The sequence below is a fragment of the Propithecus coquereli genome, unplaced genomic scaffold (genome assembly GCF_000956105.1).
Source record: "Propithecus coquereli isolate 6110/MARCELLA unplaced genomic scaffold, Pcoq_1.0 Scaffold66, whole genome shotgun sequence".
Classification (NCBI taxonomy): Eukaryota; Metazoa; Chordata; class Mammalia; order Primates; family Indriidae; genus Propithecus; species Propithecus coquereli.
Genome location: NW_012152618.1, coordinates 9,534,091 through 9,548,564, shown reverse-complemented (window position 1 = coordinate 9,548,564; position 14,474 = coordinate 9,534,091). Strand labels below are relative to the sequence as shown.

General features: G+C 45.8%; 1 protein-coding gene across 1 annotated transcript; it reads left to right on the top strand.

Annotated features, from left to right (window-relative positions):
- The first annotated feature begins 8,594 nt into the window (after positions 1-8,594).
- Positions 8,595-10,051, top strand: NUPR1 (nuclear protein, transcriptional regulator, 1). The gene is made up of 3 exons (XM_012660186.1): positions 8,595-8,824; positions 9,143-9,292; positions 9,788-10,051. The coding sequence occupies exons 1-2, from the start codon at positions 8,683-8,685 to the stop codon at positions 9,277-9,279; spliced, it is 279 nt and encodes a 92-aa protein (XP_012515640.1). The 5' UTR covers positions 8,595-8,682; the 3' UTR covers positions 9,280-9,292; positions 9,788-10,051.
- Positions 10,052-14,474: the final 4,423 nt, after the last annotated feature.

Genomic DNA, 14,474 nt, shown 5'->3' with positions numbered 1-14,474 from the left:
CCTTTACGCATGCGCGGTCCTGCCTCTGTGCCGTTTCGCGCTGCCTCCTGGGAAATGTAGTTTTTACTTTGACACACTGTTGCGTTTTCTTGGCTGAACCTTAATTTAACAAGCCAGCGTGCTTGTGAGTTTTCAGTGTCTTCTCCTATCCCCCAAGGCCTCTACTGAAAATAAAAAGCAGCAGAACTTAAAAGCGAGCAGACTGTTGCTCGTTGGGGGAGGGCCCCAGAAAATATATGGGAACTCTACTTTCTGCTTAATTTTGCTGGGAACCTAAAATTGCTCTTAAAAAAAGGGCTTTAATACTGAAACTATTTCAACCCCAAAATTAACGCATCACTTTCTCCCATCAAGCTTGCATTTCGTTCTGTGGTCCCTAGCTCAGTGAATGACAGGACCATCCACCCAGTCTCAGTTCAACATCCCGCATTTTATGAATTGTACATTTGTAAAGGTCTCAGGAGCTATTTCTCCTGAATGTCAAATATTGACCCCTAATTGCTCATCAGGAAAGATTTGGGGCTCACAATTATTTTTAAATTTATCTTTAATATCTGATTTTTCTTAATTAATTTTTAAAGGTGTTTTGAAGTGTTGCCCACATGTAGGGAATTGCTTTGTCTTCCCCTTTCACATACAAATTTCTCAAGAGAATGATCTAGCCTCAGATTTCATTTCCTCGCCTCCCACTCAGCACAGTGTCCCCAGCCAGCACCTAGGGGTTATCCCTGACATCGCCTTTTCCCTCCCCTTCCATATTCAATTCACCACTAAGTGTCTACAGTATAAAAACGTATTTGCTGGACACTCATTCTGTAACAGACACTGTTGAAAATGTTTTGCATGTATTCATTCACATAACGCAGTCCATCTATTTTCCCTCTCCACCACGTCCACTGTAGTCCAAGGTAGAGGCACCTTGCCTAAAATACTGCAAAAGTTTTCTCTTTTTTTAATCCCAGGCGCTGAGGTTGAATTACTCATGTCTACTTCATGATACATTATTATCTTTGGGCTCTTCACTGCCTCTCTCCTTTTATATAATTGTGTCCTTTTAAACCTTTTCTCCACCCTTCCCCCCTTCACCAATAGTGTGTGGGAATTTCCTTATAAAACATGTTTAGTATGTGTGTATCAATTTACCTAAATATGTGCTATAAACCTTCTATTTCATTTTTCTCCCTCTCAGCACTACACTTTTAAGACCCATCCTTGTTGTATGTACACCTAGCTTGTGACTTAGAACAACTGTGGAATATTTCAACATGGGCAACCACATTTTAGTTATTTGGACCCATGATGATGGACCTCTAAATTGCCTCCAACTACTGGCTACCACGAAGAGTGCCACCGTGAACAACTTCACGCTTGGCCCCTCGTGGCCTGTACAGAGATTTCTCTGGAATGTATATCCACTAGTGAGACTGAGCAATGCCCTCTTAAATTGTCTCCTCTCACCCATTCTGGCCAGAGTGACCTTTTAAAATTGCAAACGTGTTCATGTCTTGGCATCCCACCACTTCTCCAATTCAGCCTTCTCAGTCCTCTTTAGGTCCCTGCTGTCCCAGGGCCTCTGCAAAGACCCCTGGAGCACATTTCCCTCCTTTATCTTCATGATTCCTCATCTTCCAGTCTCCCTGACTGGGTCAAATCTGTCTATTATTAATATAATCTCTCATAGCACATGTAGACCTCTGTAATTCCGACAGTAACACAAATGTCACAATTTTATATTTGTGACAGAATTTGATTCATGTCTGTCCTACCCCTCACTCCTTCAATTATAAGCTCCATGGAGGCTGGGTTTGTATCTGTTTATGCTCATTACTTTATCTGTAGCACTTAGCCTAGGGCCTGGCACATAACATAAATATTTGTTAAATGAGGTTGGTTAAGGTGGCTCTTGCCTGTAATCCCAGCACTTTGAGAGGCCAAGGTGGGAGGATCACTTGAGGCCAGGAGTTTGAAACCAGCCTGGGCAATACAGTGAGACCCCATCTCTATAAAATTTTTAAAAAAAATTTGTTAAAGAGAAATGAAGGTGTTATCTTCGCTCAGGGAGGGCCATGGAGGCAGCAGCATCTTGGTGCTATAGAATTTAGTCTTCAGCTTTGCAGGATCAGAAGTTTCATTTCAGCAGCAGCCTCTCAGGATAGACTTCCATTGATGCAACTTACAAGAGAATGAGACATAAACCATGAGCCCCCTGCGTTATCTGGGAAGAGGCTCACATCTGTCACAGTGGAGCTGACCTGAACACTCCCTTTCCCTGGGAAAGCCACAACAGGGCAAAGAAATCTCGGCCTTCCTGTTCTCTCCTTAGATTTCATTGCCTCAGACCGTTACATCTGAAATCCCTTCCCAAAGAACCTTGAAAAGTCACAGGGATATTTACTGAAGGTCTCTTGAGGATACAGAGGAGGACGTTACATAGCATAACTTTTTTCCCTTTTCTTTTCTCTTCTTCCTTCCTTTTTTTTTTTTTATCTTTTACTTTTTCTTTTTTTCCCCCGAAACCTGAAACACTTCAAAATAGCATAACTTCCTAACAATCCTTTTTACAAATCCCTCCCTTCTGAGTTCTACTGTTGAGGGCAAAGCTCACATCTCTCCCTCCTCTCTTCTTTCTTCCCCTTCAGAATCCTCTTTCTGCTTGGGGGCTTCTGGCACCTTCTAAGTAAAGCCAGCTACACATTTCTCACCTTGTACCTGTTCATGCCCAGCCATCGCCCATTTGAATAAAACAAAAGTCGCTCCGGCAGGATCAGACCTCCCATGGCAGGCAGGTGAGGGAAATTGTAACTATTCACGACTTAATGGTTTTGTCCCGGACGCATACACAGGGCTTATCATGGCCAGAAGGTGGCATAGTATGCAGGGAATCCAAGGGAGGAAGAAGATGCAATACATTAACTCTTAAACATCGTATTTTTTCTGTTTATCAACTAGATACACATTGCGAAAAAGTCAAACATTGCAGAGATCTGGAATCTACAATATGGGAGGTAAAAGTTTGCCGTAATCCCAGTCTAGGATATAACCACTATGGTGAGTTTGGTACACATCTCATTGCTCCCCTCCACCTTTTATTTTCAATAACTAAAATAATATTTCTTACAAAAATAGGATCACAGATGCGCTGCTGCCAGCTCCTGTGCAGTGCAAAGCCGCGTTGGGCTCTGGCCTGCCCTCCGGGGTGGACAGTGATGTTGGGGTGCGCTTCCTTCCCCATGGCCTGGGGTCCTGGGCACCGCCCCTGTGGTACCCGCTCCCCAGCGGTACCGGCTCTCCAACTACCTGCCCAACCAGTGTGTGTGGGGAGAGGTGCCAGGAAGGCGTTCCTGCCCTGCGAGAGAATAAATACATCTTCCCTACGAGGATGGACTGGTGTTTCGGATTGGACAAGGCACCAAGCAGAGCTCAAAGATCACCCTGACTGACCCCCGGGAGCCTCTTGCTCTTCCTCAGAAGTCCACCTTTGAAGACCAGCCCCACAGGGCCCCCCAGAAGCGGACGGTCCAGGAGTGGTCACACAGAAAGTCAGCTAGATCCTATGAAACCTGGATTGTTATCCTGCCCTGGAATCCTTCACCAAAAGTTACAGTGTGATGTTGCCCACCTGGTTTTTCTACATACAGCTGGACATTAAAGACCGCTCCGCGTTGACCCCACGGGCACGTGCCAGATGGTCCAGTGGAGAAGATGCCCAGGATTGCCGCTGCCGGTGAACCTGGGAACGCAGAAGCGACAGCACCAGACATCAGATGACAGTGGCTCCAGCTGGAAACAGATTTGAGACTTGAGATGAGAATCTTCATTGGAGTTTTTTTGTATATGATCTTGATCTTCCAAACCACGTTTACAAAATGAAACTGAATGCAGAATATATGGTGACAGGGGCCGAATCGATGGCTAATACGGGTATCTCAGATATTTCTAAAACCTGTTCGGGTTCTGTTTTTTATGCATGTGCAGGTATCACTAAGTTTAGTTCTGTAGGAGCAGTTTGCACAGGGAGGTGTGTTTTATTAATTACTGACATTATTGAGAATTGATAGTGATAATAAAAAGAATGATTTAGGTCAGTTTAATTATTAATTAATAAGTTCTCTACATACAATAACCACTTTATTGCCTGTACTCAGTGGGTGGATGCTCTCCACTGCCTGTCCCCCACAAAATGTTCCCTTAAAATCCCTTCCAGATATTTAAGAGTTTTATGGCATGACCCAATTGCTATAAAAATTTTAGCTTAAAGGAAAATCTATATTATGAAGTAACTATTTCTGTAAGGAGACATTTTAAGCAAGAGAGCTTGGAAAATCTAAATATCTACACCTGGGCCGGGCGTGGTGGTGGCTCACGCCTGTAATCCTAGCACTCTGGGAGGCCGAGGCAGGCGGATTGTTTGAGCTCAGGAGTTCGAGACCAGCCTGAGCAAGAGTGAGACCCCCGTCTCTACTAAAAATAGAAAGAAATTAATTGGACAACTAAAAATATATAGAAAAAATTAGCCGGGCATGGTGGTGCATGCCTGTAGTCCCAGCTACTCGGGAGGCTGAGGCAGGAGGATCGCTTGAGCCCAGGAGTTTGAGGTTGCTGTGAACTAGGCTGACGCCATGGCACTCTATCCTGGGCAACAGAGTGAAATTCTGTCTCAAAAATAAATAAATAAATAAATATCTACACCTGGGTAAGCACGAGCCATCTGTGTTTCCTTTTCTCTATGCGAGAGTGTTGATAAATGTGCCGAATCATCACTTACTTGCCAATAGACCTAGTGAAACAGGAAGTATTTTAAAAACAACACTGAACTGGGGGTCAGGATGCTATTGTCTCCTGAACCCATGACTAGAATTCCCTTGTACTCTGACTCCTTTGGTTAACTAAATGCACTATGCTATCCCTTATTTTGGCCTTCCTGGGACACTATTTTGTGACTTCCTGGTCTATGTGACTTCTGCTCATCCTTCCCAGGTCAGCTCACACCTTATCTCCTCTGGGAGTTGCTCCCAAACCTGGATTTTTACACTGTGCAGCTTGAACATGTCTTTCTTACATTACTTATTAAGCTGTGTGATAATTTTCTGCTTGTTGGACAAGCTGGAGTACAGGTATTATGTTCTGTTCACTTTTATATCCCAGCGCCAAGCACATGACTGGCATATGGTTAGTATTCTAAACATTTGTGGATTGGAGAATGCTAGCCTCTCTGGTCCTTACTTTCCTTTTCTGTTAAATGGGGTTTAGTTTCCTCATCTGTGAAACGGGGTTGGGTTTGCTGATGTCTAGGGAGACTTCCAGTAACAGAATTTATTATACTACTTTTTTTTAATATAAAAGGATTGACTTATTGTAGTTCAGATACATAAACTGAACATTCAAACATCTGAATATTAAAACTTAGTAACAGAAGTTTAATGTTCAAACAGAAGTATAGTTTTCAGGGAACACCCAGAAAAGTAATTTGTTGTCTAATCCAGAATACTGATAAAGATCACTTCATGATGTATAAAATGTTTCACCAGCAGTTCTATTCTGGCCAAGATGGGTCCCAGAAGTCCCTTCTCTCTTGGCCACCTCCCTCTGCCCATCCCTCCCCCCAGGGTCTAGGCTTCCTTCTTCCATCACCTGCAAGATCAAGGCCAGAGAGACATTCCCTGGCTCCATGGCAAACAATCACAGCGTCTTCACTATCTGTGGGACTAGGATTGGGCCTCTCAGTTTCCTCAGAGCAGAGCATCGGGAAGCTGAACAGGCAATACGGATGCTAGCAAAGCTTCATGTATTCAATCAGTCACTTACTGAGCTCTGAGTGCCAAGCATCGAGGATACAATGATAAAATGATGATAATTAAAGGCATTGTGCTAAGCCTTTATAAGAATTGGTCTTTTACTTCTCACAACAACCCCACCGGGTAGGTACTATTATTAATTCTGATTTTACAAATGAGGAAACCAAGGCACAGAGAGGCTGAGTAACTTGTCTAAGGGCATGTAGCTAACAAGGGATAGAACCAAGCTTTGGACTCAGGTAGCCTGGCTCCAGAGCCTACTCCTTTAACCACTAACTAAACTAAACCAGTGATTGCCTTCTAGTGGGGACAAATAATAGAGAAGTAAACAAATAAAAAAAGATACTTTCAGTTAGTGATAACTGAATGCTATGAAGAAAGTAAAAGAAAATCAGGTTAATGGGATAAAGGATAATTAGAGGTATGTGTGGTATTTTGGACAGGAATGTGCACTGACATGCTAAAGACCTGCCTCTGCCATTGCACAGAACTTCCAGAAAGTGCAGGTCACATGTAGTTCTCTGTGTCCTCAACACTGGGCCTGGGCCAAAGCAGGCACCACTAACTATTCGGGAAGGGAGGTTGGAAGGGGAGGAGGATTCCCTGACAGGTGCCTCCACATACAGAGTGGCCAGACCTTTGCCAGTGTCTGGCTAGCTGTGTTAATTCAGAACAAGCCCTGGAATTGGGGCTCGGTTTTCCTTCTTTGAAGAATGGGTTAAAAACAGTACACCATGTGCCTGGCTCTAGGCTAAGCCCTTCCACGCATGGGGTGCTGTCATCGCCCTCCCTTTTCAGATGAGCAAACCGAAACTGAAGTGTGCCCAAGGTCTCCCAGCTAGTCACCATGGCGGCCTGGTGGCAAGGCCAGCACTGCCCCCTAGCGGGAATCTTGGGAATTTGTGGGAGTGATTACAGTTGTCACAATAACGGGAGGTACAGAAAAGGTCCGGACAATCCCACACAGTAAAGTACAATCCCACATTCTGCACAACATTTGACGGTCCCGATATACATTCATGAAGGTAAAAAGGTTATTTATAATTACCCAAGCCTAGAACCTAACCACATCATAGGTCATGAGAGAGGAATTATTTTGCTACGCTCGGTGATAAAGCCCATCACTATCCAAGAACACCTATCTCCTCATTTTCTTCACTTTAATTTGTCTTGATGTATTATCTCTGTTTCAATTAAGATTGTTTTCTCCTTTTCTTATCGTCTGGTTTGTTATTATCATACCAATTCTGTTTTTATTCATGTGTCCTTCTGTCTTCACTTTCATTTCACAAATCACACAAATCACCCAAATCTGGAAAACAAAAGCTAAATTTAATTCTGGTTCAGGCAAGGGAGTAACACAAGCAGAAGTGTAGCTTCTTGTTCAACAAAGGATGAGACTGGGTTGTTACAGGGTTTGGGGGAAGGATGGAGTTTAGGGAGCATTGAGGTGGAAGGGTTTCACTGGGTTCACAACAAAGCGGGGTGTGAGTAGAAAATTAACATCTGTCCTGGGCTGAGAAGACAGTCCTGTTTTGTTGGAAACTAGAGTTAAAAAAAGAAGTGGAAAGTTTTGTCTGCCTATCTCCCTGTCCCAAGATAGCAGAGCAGATAAACTGAGTGGGCAACCAAAGGTGTGACCTCTCTAGGCCAATGTGACTCACTAGTTCAGATCCATCAGATGAGAGTGGAATGTTCCATCTTCATGGTTTTCTTTTCTGAACTTAAAATTCATACTAATTCCAGCCAGACGTGGTGGTGTACCTGCAGTCCCAGCTACTCGGGAGGCTGAGGCAGAAGGATGGCTTGAGCCTGGGAGTTTGAGGTTGCAGTGAACTATGATGATGCCACTGCACTAAAGCCTGGGCAACATAATGAGACCCTGTCTCAAAAAAAAAAAAAATTATACCAATTCCTTTCAAGCCAGCAATGGCATGTTGAAGAAAACAAAATCATACAAATCCCTATTAAATTCACACTTAACCTTAAATTCTTACTAACTCATATTAAGTAGGTACAAACATCTGCTTACCTCATTATGTCGTCTACTTCAGTATATCCATGTTTTGAAATGCATATTGTTTTATCATAAATTAATGTCCTTTTCTGTCTCCTTTGTGTTACAGTGAGGACACTATGTTGAGTTTTTTGGAAACTACGTGATGAGTCCTGGTGCAGTGCTTACTCTGTACCAGGCACCGTGGCGAGTGCCTTTACACGTATTGGCTCATTTGATTCTCTCCCCAACTCTAGGAGGCAGATTGTTATTATCATCCGAGGCACAGAGAGGTGAAGTGACTTGTCTAAGGTCACAGGAAGTAGGATCAGGGTTTGCACCTGGGGCATCTGGCTCCACCGTCTGCACTCTCAGCCACTCTGCAGCCTCCTTCTCTGGGACCCCATTCCAAAGGGGCATTGGGTGTGACAGGGCAGAAACCAATGATCCGGCACATAGCAGTCCCCGCCCCCTCCTTTGTCAGGCCCTGAATCTGAGCCAGAATTGGGATGGGGAGATCACCTGTGTGGTTATGACCCCAGGCCTAGGAGGGGCATGTGACCTGCTGGCCATGATCCCAAGGACTGCTTATACCTGGACCCTGCCTGCCTCTTCACTCCTCCTGAAAGGGGCGGGGATCTCTGTGGAAAAACACCCAGCTGGGCGAGGAAGGAGGTGAGGGGGGCTGGGACTCACAGGACCGACTCTCTTCCCCTCTCATGACTGGTGTTTACTGGGCTGGGTTCTGGGCAAGGGCCAGATTGCATCAGACAGAGCCTGATGGGCTGAAGCCAGACTGTGGTCTGAGGAGGAGCCTTATAAATTGGGGCGAGTGGAGTGGGAGAGGAGAGCCACTTGGTCAGGAAACCAGACACAAAGCTTTGGAAGACGATGAGAAACAACGAGAGCAAGCAGGACATGATGGCCAGCTTCCCTCGAGCAGCCAGCCCCTCCCAGCAGCCAACAGGTCCCGAGGACGAGGACCCGAGCCTGGATGAGTACGACCTCTACAGCCTGGCCCACTCTTACCTGGGTAAGCCACTCTGTCCCCTTCCTGGTCCTTCCACTGCCCATCTCCTCTGGGCCTTCTCGCCACACCCTGTCCTCTTCTGGCCAGCTTGTTCCCTTGACCCCTCAGGTCACCCCCTTCTAATAACCTTACACACAGTGGGGTCCCTCATTCCACAGATGGGGAAACAGCTGGTCCGCTGTGACTGCCCCAAAGCTCCATGGTGGCCTGCCTCCCCACCCGCCCCCAGTCTCCCACTCTTTCCACCCCTGAAGCCCTGACCACCTGCCTCTTCTCTGAGGCCTCTGCCCACTTCATCTCTGACTCTTGCCCTGCTTATAGGAGGCGGAGGCCGGAAAGGTCGCACCAAGAAAGAAGCTGCCACCAACACCAACCGCCCCAGCCCTGGTGGGCACGAGAGGAAGCTGGTGACCAAGCTCCAGAATTCGGAGAGGAAAAAGCGAGGGGCACGGCGCTGAGATGGAGCTGGAGGTAAGAAGTCAGGGGGCCCAGAGAGCCTACAAGGGGCCTCTGCCTTGAAAGGACAGGCCTGAGTGTGTGTGTTTGGGCGGGAGGAGGGAGGGATCAGGGAACTGCTGCCTCAACGTAGAATAAAATGAGACACACATTTGGCTCTGAGTTTCCTAGTGACCAGAGCAAAGGGGGAAAACACTGAATCTTTCCAATTGGACAGAAATTTGGTTTACAGACAGAAACTGAAGCCAGAGAGGGTCAGGCCAAGGATTTCCCCTGTATTAATTTATTTTATCCTTACAGCAACCTTCGGAGGCAGTTTCTAATATGATCCCATTTTAAAGAGGCAGAAACTGAGGCACGAGAACATTAAATAATTCTCACAACCTCACGAGATGGAACAGGGACCCCTTTTAGGGACCTGCCAGGCCCCTCACAGAGCAAGTGGGCAGGAGAGGCAGAATTAGAACCCAGGTCTCTGTCCCTTTCACCACCTGCTTTCCCTCCCTCTAGATGAGGCCAGACCACGGACACCACACCCAGCAATGGAGACAGGACTATGGAGGAATGAGGCCCTGGGGACAGGATCCAGGCCTGCTTTCCCCACCCCCCACCCCCAGGACTTACCCCACCTGACTGAGTCGCCGAGGGGCTGCCAACGGAGCCCTGCCAACCCCAGCAAAAAGACAAGATGAAGAGCAAAAGGCAGGGAACAGAGAGGTGAGGGCAGGAAGGCACCAAGGAAAAGAAAGCCACTGAGGAAACCGGAACTCTCCGACAGTGGCTGCCACAATAAACAAAGTACAGCAGCTGCAGCTTATGTGTGTGTTTTTATCTCTACTCTTTGTGTGTTTTTGTTTGGGCACATTTCTGCCTGCAAGTGCCTTCATTTGCATGAACCAGTGAGAACATTTTTGGTGTGTATTTGTATTTGGCGTATGTATTTGGGGCAGGGAGTGTTCCTGTTTTTGTAAGGGCTTAGGCTGTGAGCCTGTTGTTTGGTTTGTTTTTTTGTTTTGTATGTTTTATATTTTGGTGCATACATTTCTGTGGTCTCTTGTGGGGTGCAAAGGAATTTTCTTTGTTTCTTTGCAGTGTTGCCCATGAAACCCCATGATTATGTCCTGTTCATATAAAACCACCAAAATGCCTTTTTTTAAGACATGGGGTCTTGCTCTGTCACCCAGGCTGAATACAGTGGCTCAATCATAGCTCGCTGCAGCCTTGAACTCTTGGGCTCAAGCAATCCTCCTGCTTCAGCCTCCCAAGTAGCTGGGACTACAAGCATGCATCACTAGGCCCAGCCAATTTTTATTATTTTTTGTAGAGACAAGGGTCTCACTATGTTGCCCAGGCTGGTCTTGAACTCCGGACCTTAAGTGATCCTCCCATCTCAGCTTCCCATCTCAACCCGAAGTGCTAGGATTACAGACATGAGCCACTATGTCCGGCCTAAAGTCACATTTTGAAGAGAATGTTATTTATTGGTGCAAGATGTAGAAAACAGAGATTTAAAATATTAAATGTCCTAAGTTACTCAGGGCTCATATTCAAGGATTCTTATTGTCCTTAGGTATGAGGAGGGTCCCCAGGCCAAGGTGGCCGCCAGGATTGGGGGTTCTGGGAGGTCAGCTGGGGGAGGAAGGTTCTTATCCAGTGTTATCAGTCTCAGGACCAGAGTTCGAGAAGAATGTAGGGCAAATAAAAAGTGTGGTTGGAGCTAAGAAGATGTATTGATTGAAATACAGGTTTGGGCTGCTGTAATGGAGAATCAAATAAAACAGGATGGAAAGTTATTTCTCTCCCACTTAACAGCTCCAAGGGTAAGTACTCCTGAGCTCAAATGGCAATTCCATTGCACTGGGGAGTCCAGCTACTTTTAGCTCATTGGCCACACTCAAAACATGGCTTTCACTTTCAGGTGCAAAATAGCTTCCCCAATGCCTGCCATCACACCTGCATCTCAGCCTGTGGAATAGGAGGGGGAAAGAGACCCGGGGGAGGCCATGCCTATTCATTTTTAAGGGCAAAACCTAAAAGCATAACACATCACATCTGCTCGGAATTTAGTCATGGCCACACCCAAATACCAGAGAGGGTGGAAAATGTAGTATTTAACTGCTTAGCCACGTGGGAGCCAAAACTTGCGCGAGGGCAGGGTTTTGTTATTAAAGGAAGCAGGAGAGAGTGAATACTGGAAGAACCAAGCAAGAAACATTGTCCACATGCAGACTCAACAGAAGTGGGGGCAGAAAACTGCTGGGTCTGGCTCTGGACAGAGCCTTTTTCCTTTTCTCCTGTCCCTTCTATCTAAGCCCTAGGCTGCAGAAGTTGAAACCGATGGTTGGTTCTTAAGGACCCAAGAATATCAACAGAGGACTGAGGCACCTGTCAGAGCAGTCACAGATGCACAGCAGACTATGGCCAGCTGGAACCCTTGGGGACCTCTATCCACCCACCTTCCCTGAGTCCAGCCTAATAACTGTCATGGAATCCATGACTGGCAAGGACATTAAAAGACCTCTGGCCCAACTCCACTCCACTCAACACTGCGATAACTTCTGCTAGCTTAAAATACTGCTAGGGATAGGGAACTTGCTACCTTTGAAGGTTGCCTAATTCCCTCTTGGGCAACTCCTTTACATGGGCTGAAATCTCTCTCCCACCTACCTGTGAGCAAGCTTCTGTCTTTCTGATCCTTTCTGTCCGAGACTACTTTAATCCCCCCATTTCATGAACCTCAGCTCAGCCCTCTCCTCTTTGAAGTCTTCCCTGACTTGCCTTTCTACTCACTGGCTCCTGACTTCCACCCCAGACCTCTTCTCCAGGAGCACGCGGCAAGCCTGGGCCCAGAATCTCATGGTCATCTCAGCAAATGGCTCATGCAGATTTCCCCTCCAATCCCTCTTTCTATACAATATTTATTAATCCAATAGATGTTTATTGGATGCCTACTGTATTACCAGGGCCTGGCTGAAGGCATGGACTGCAAGGAGGGACAAACGGGATCCTGGTATGATTGGATCCAGGTCTTAGGGCCACTATCAGCTCTAGAACCCAGGGAGCAAATGGCAGGATAAACACTGGGCAGAGGGCTCTCAGCCCAGCATAGAGCTGGGTGTTAGCTTTGGAAAATCATAGCAACAGCTCCCGGGTTTGGGCTCCTACTCTGTGACAGGTGTTTTATAGGCTTTGCTGTATTTATTTATTCCTTATAATAACCCAATAGGACACGCTATTATTGATCCCCCTTTTCAGACCAGAAAACCAAGGTTCAGAGAAGTTAAATAATTTCACATAGTAGGAGCTGGGATTATGAACTCAGGTCTGTCTGATTTTTAAGGCCTAGACTTTTTCCTTTTTACTATATGCATGAGAAGTGCCATGTACTGACAATGAGGAATCCTAGACTCTATTTAATTTCTTGTCAATTACTCCTCCGAGTCTCACTTGCCTCACCTGTCAAATGGCGAGACTGGCCTCTCTTCTGTTAAAAGACCAAACGAAGGCAGGGAAGTGCTGTGTCCCTAGCTGGTGTGGTCACTCCCTGCCTACTGGGTCCTTTGACACTGCAGGAGGCCCCACACAGCGCCCCCAACTCCTGGCCTCTGATTGGCTTTCCCCAGCCCTGTCCTTCCCTGGCACAACCTCTGCCTGGGATGCCCTGGAGTGGCTGTTCCAGGAACTGTTAAGACAATTCTTGGAATCACAGAACTTTTGGATCTGGAAGGATCCTGTCTAGAATCTCCTCTTCTATCTCCACCTCCTTTCTCTATACTCTTTCTTCTTCTTCTTCTCCTGGTTGCATGTAATGTCTGTTTCCCCAATTTGGGGGGATCCTCCTGAGAACTGAGAAATCGCTGACTTCTTGCTCCCCTCAGGGGCTTACACAAACATCCCCATCAGGTTTCCATAACTCAAAGGATTCCCAGTTCCTTGCAGAGAATTAAGGCACTCACTATGGGGCTGTCTGTTCTGCACATATCCTGAGTCTCCTCCCTCCCCTCTCTCAAAGGCCAGCTCTCAGACACATTATATATCATTTTAAATTTCAGAATCTCCCCAACTTGATTTTCAACTAGTACTCCCTAAGGTAATACTACTAATAGTAGCAGTCATTGCTGCCACCATTGGTGATCTGCCCTGGGGCTTTCCCCGCTTCGGCTTTCCCATAGCACTTCTGTGATGATTTCTGCTGCACGTGCATTCAAGCTATACCATTTTTACTATACTGTATTGACCTAGCTTTTCAAAAATTACCTCCCTACCTTTTTTACTCAAATGTATTTAAAATGGAAACCATTTTGTGAACACTGACATCAAAATGAACAAATAAATAAATAAAATGGAAACTACTGCCTATAACCACCCCGGATGGAAAACCATACTCACGTGTCACAATTGGAAATTAACTGCAAAAAGAAACACCTAACAATAACTTTTTTTTTCTTATTTCTTTTTTGTTTTATTACTTATTTCCATGTCCTATTCAGCTGAACATTAACTATAACTTTTTAAAAAAGTTTATCTGTGCACTACCTACGACGGTCTGGCGTACTAAGACTCACAAGTGCACACACTTGGGAAAACACCCATGTGATATTGTGATATGATGAGAACATTGTGAGAAATACATTTGTCCACATATTTAGTATCAGAGATAAAGGATTGAGTGCCCACTGCAGCCAACGAATAAGAAAAACAAACTCATTGTTTTTCTCTATATTGTCATACAACACTTCTGACACCAAATGTGTGGTTTTCCACTCCAAGCAATTCTCTAGTTCTCTGTGGATACCCACTGGGTGTCCTACAATTTAATTTGACGCTACTCGAGTAGACCCACGGGTTAGGGGCTCAGCGCCACAAGACTGCCTCCACTTCAGATGCCAACTGCAAACCCAGGCCTCTCGTACTTCTGACCCACCAGCTATAAATCTGAGGTTCCCATGACCCTCTCCTTGGGTTCAATAATTTGTTATAATGGCTCACAAAACTCAGGGAAATGTTTACTTATATTTATTGGTATAGTATAAAGGATAAAACTCAGGAACAGCCAAATGGAAGAGATACATAAGGCAAAGAATGTGGGGGTGGGGAGTGGGGGTGGGAGTGGGGACCATCCATGCCCTCTCCCAGCACCTCGATGTGCTCGTCAACTCCGAAGCCCTCGGAACCCCTTTGTTTAGGGTTTTTATGG

Excerpts from the sequence above, each read along its gene's own strand:
- NUPR1 (XM_012660186.1), top strand. The coding sequence starts at position 8,683 with ATGAGAAACAACGAGAGCAAGCAGGACATGATGGCCAGCTTCCCTCGA. Across the intron at positions 8,825-9,142 it reads CCTGGCCCACTCTTACCTGG|GAGGCGGAGGCCGGAAAGGT; the intron begins GTAAGCCACTCT and ends CCCTGCTTATAG.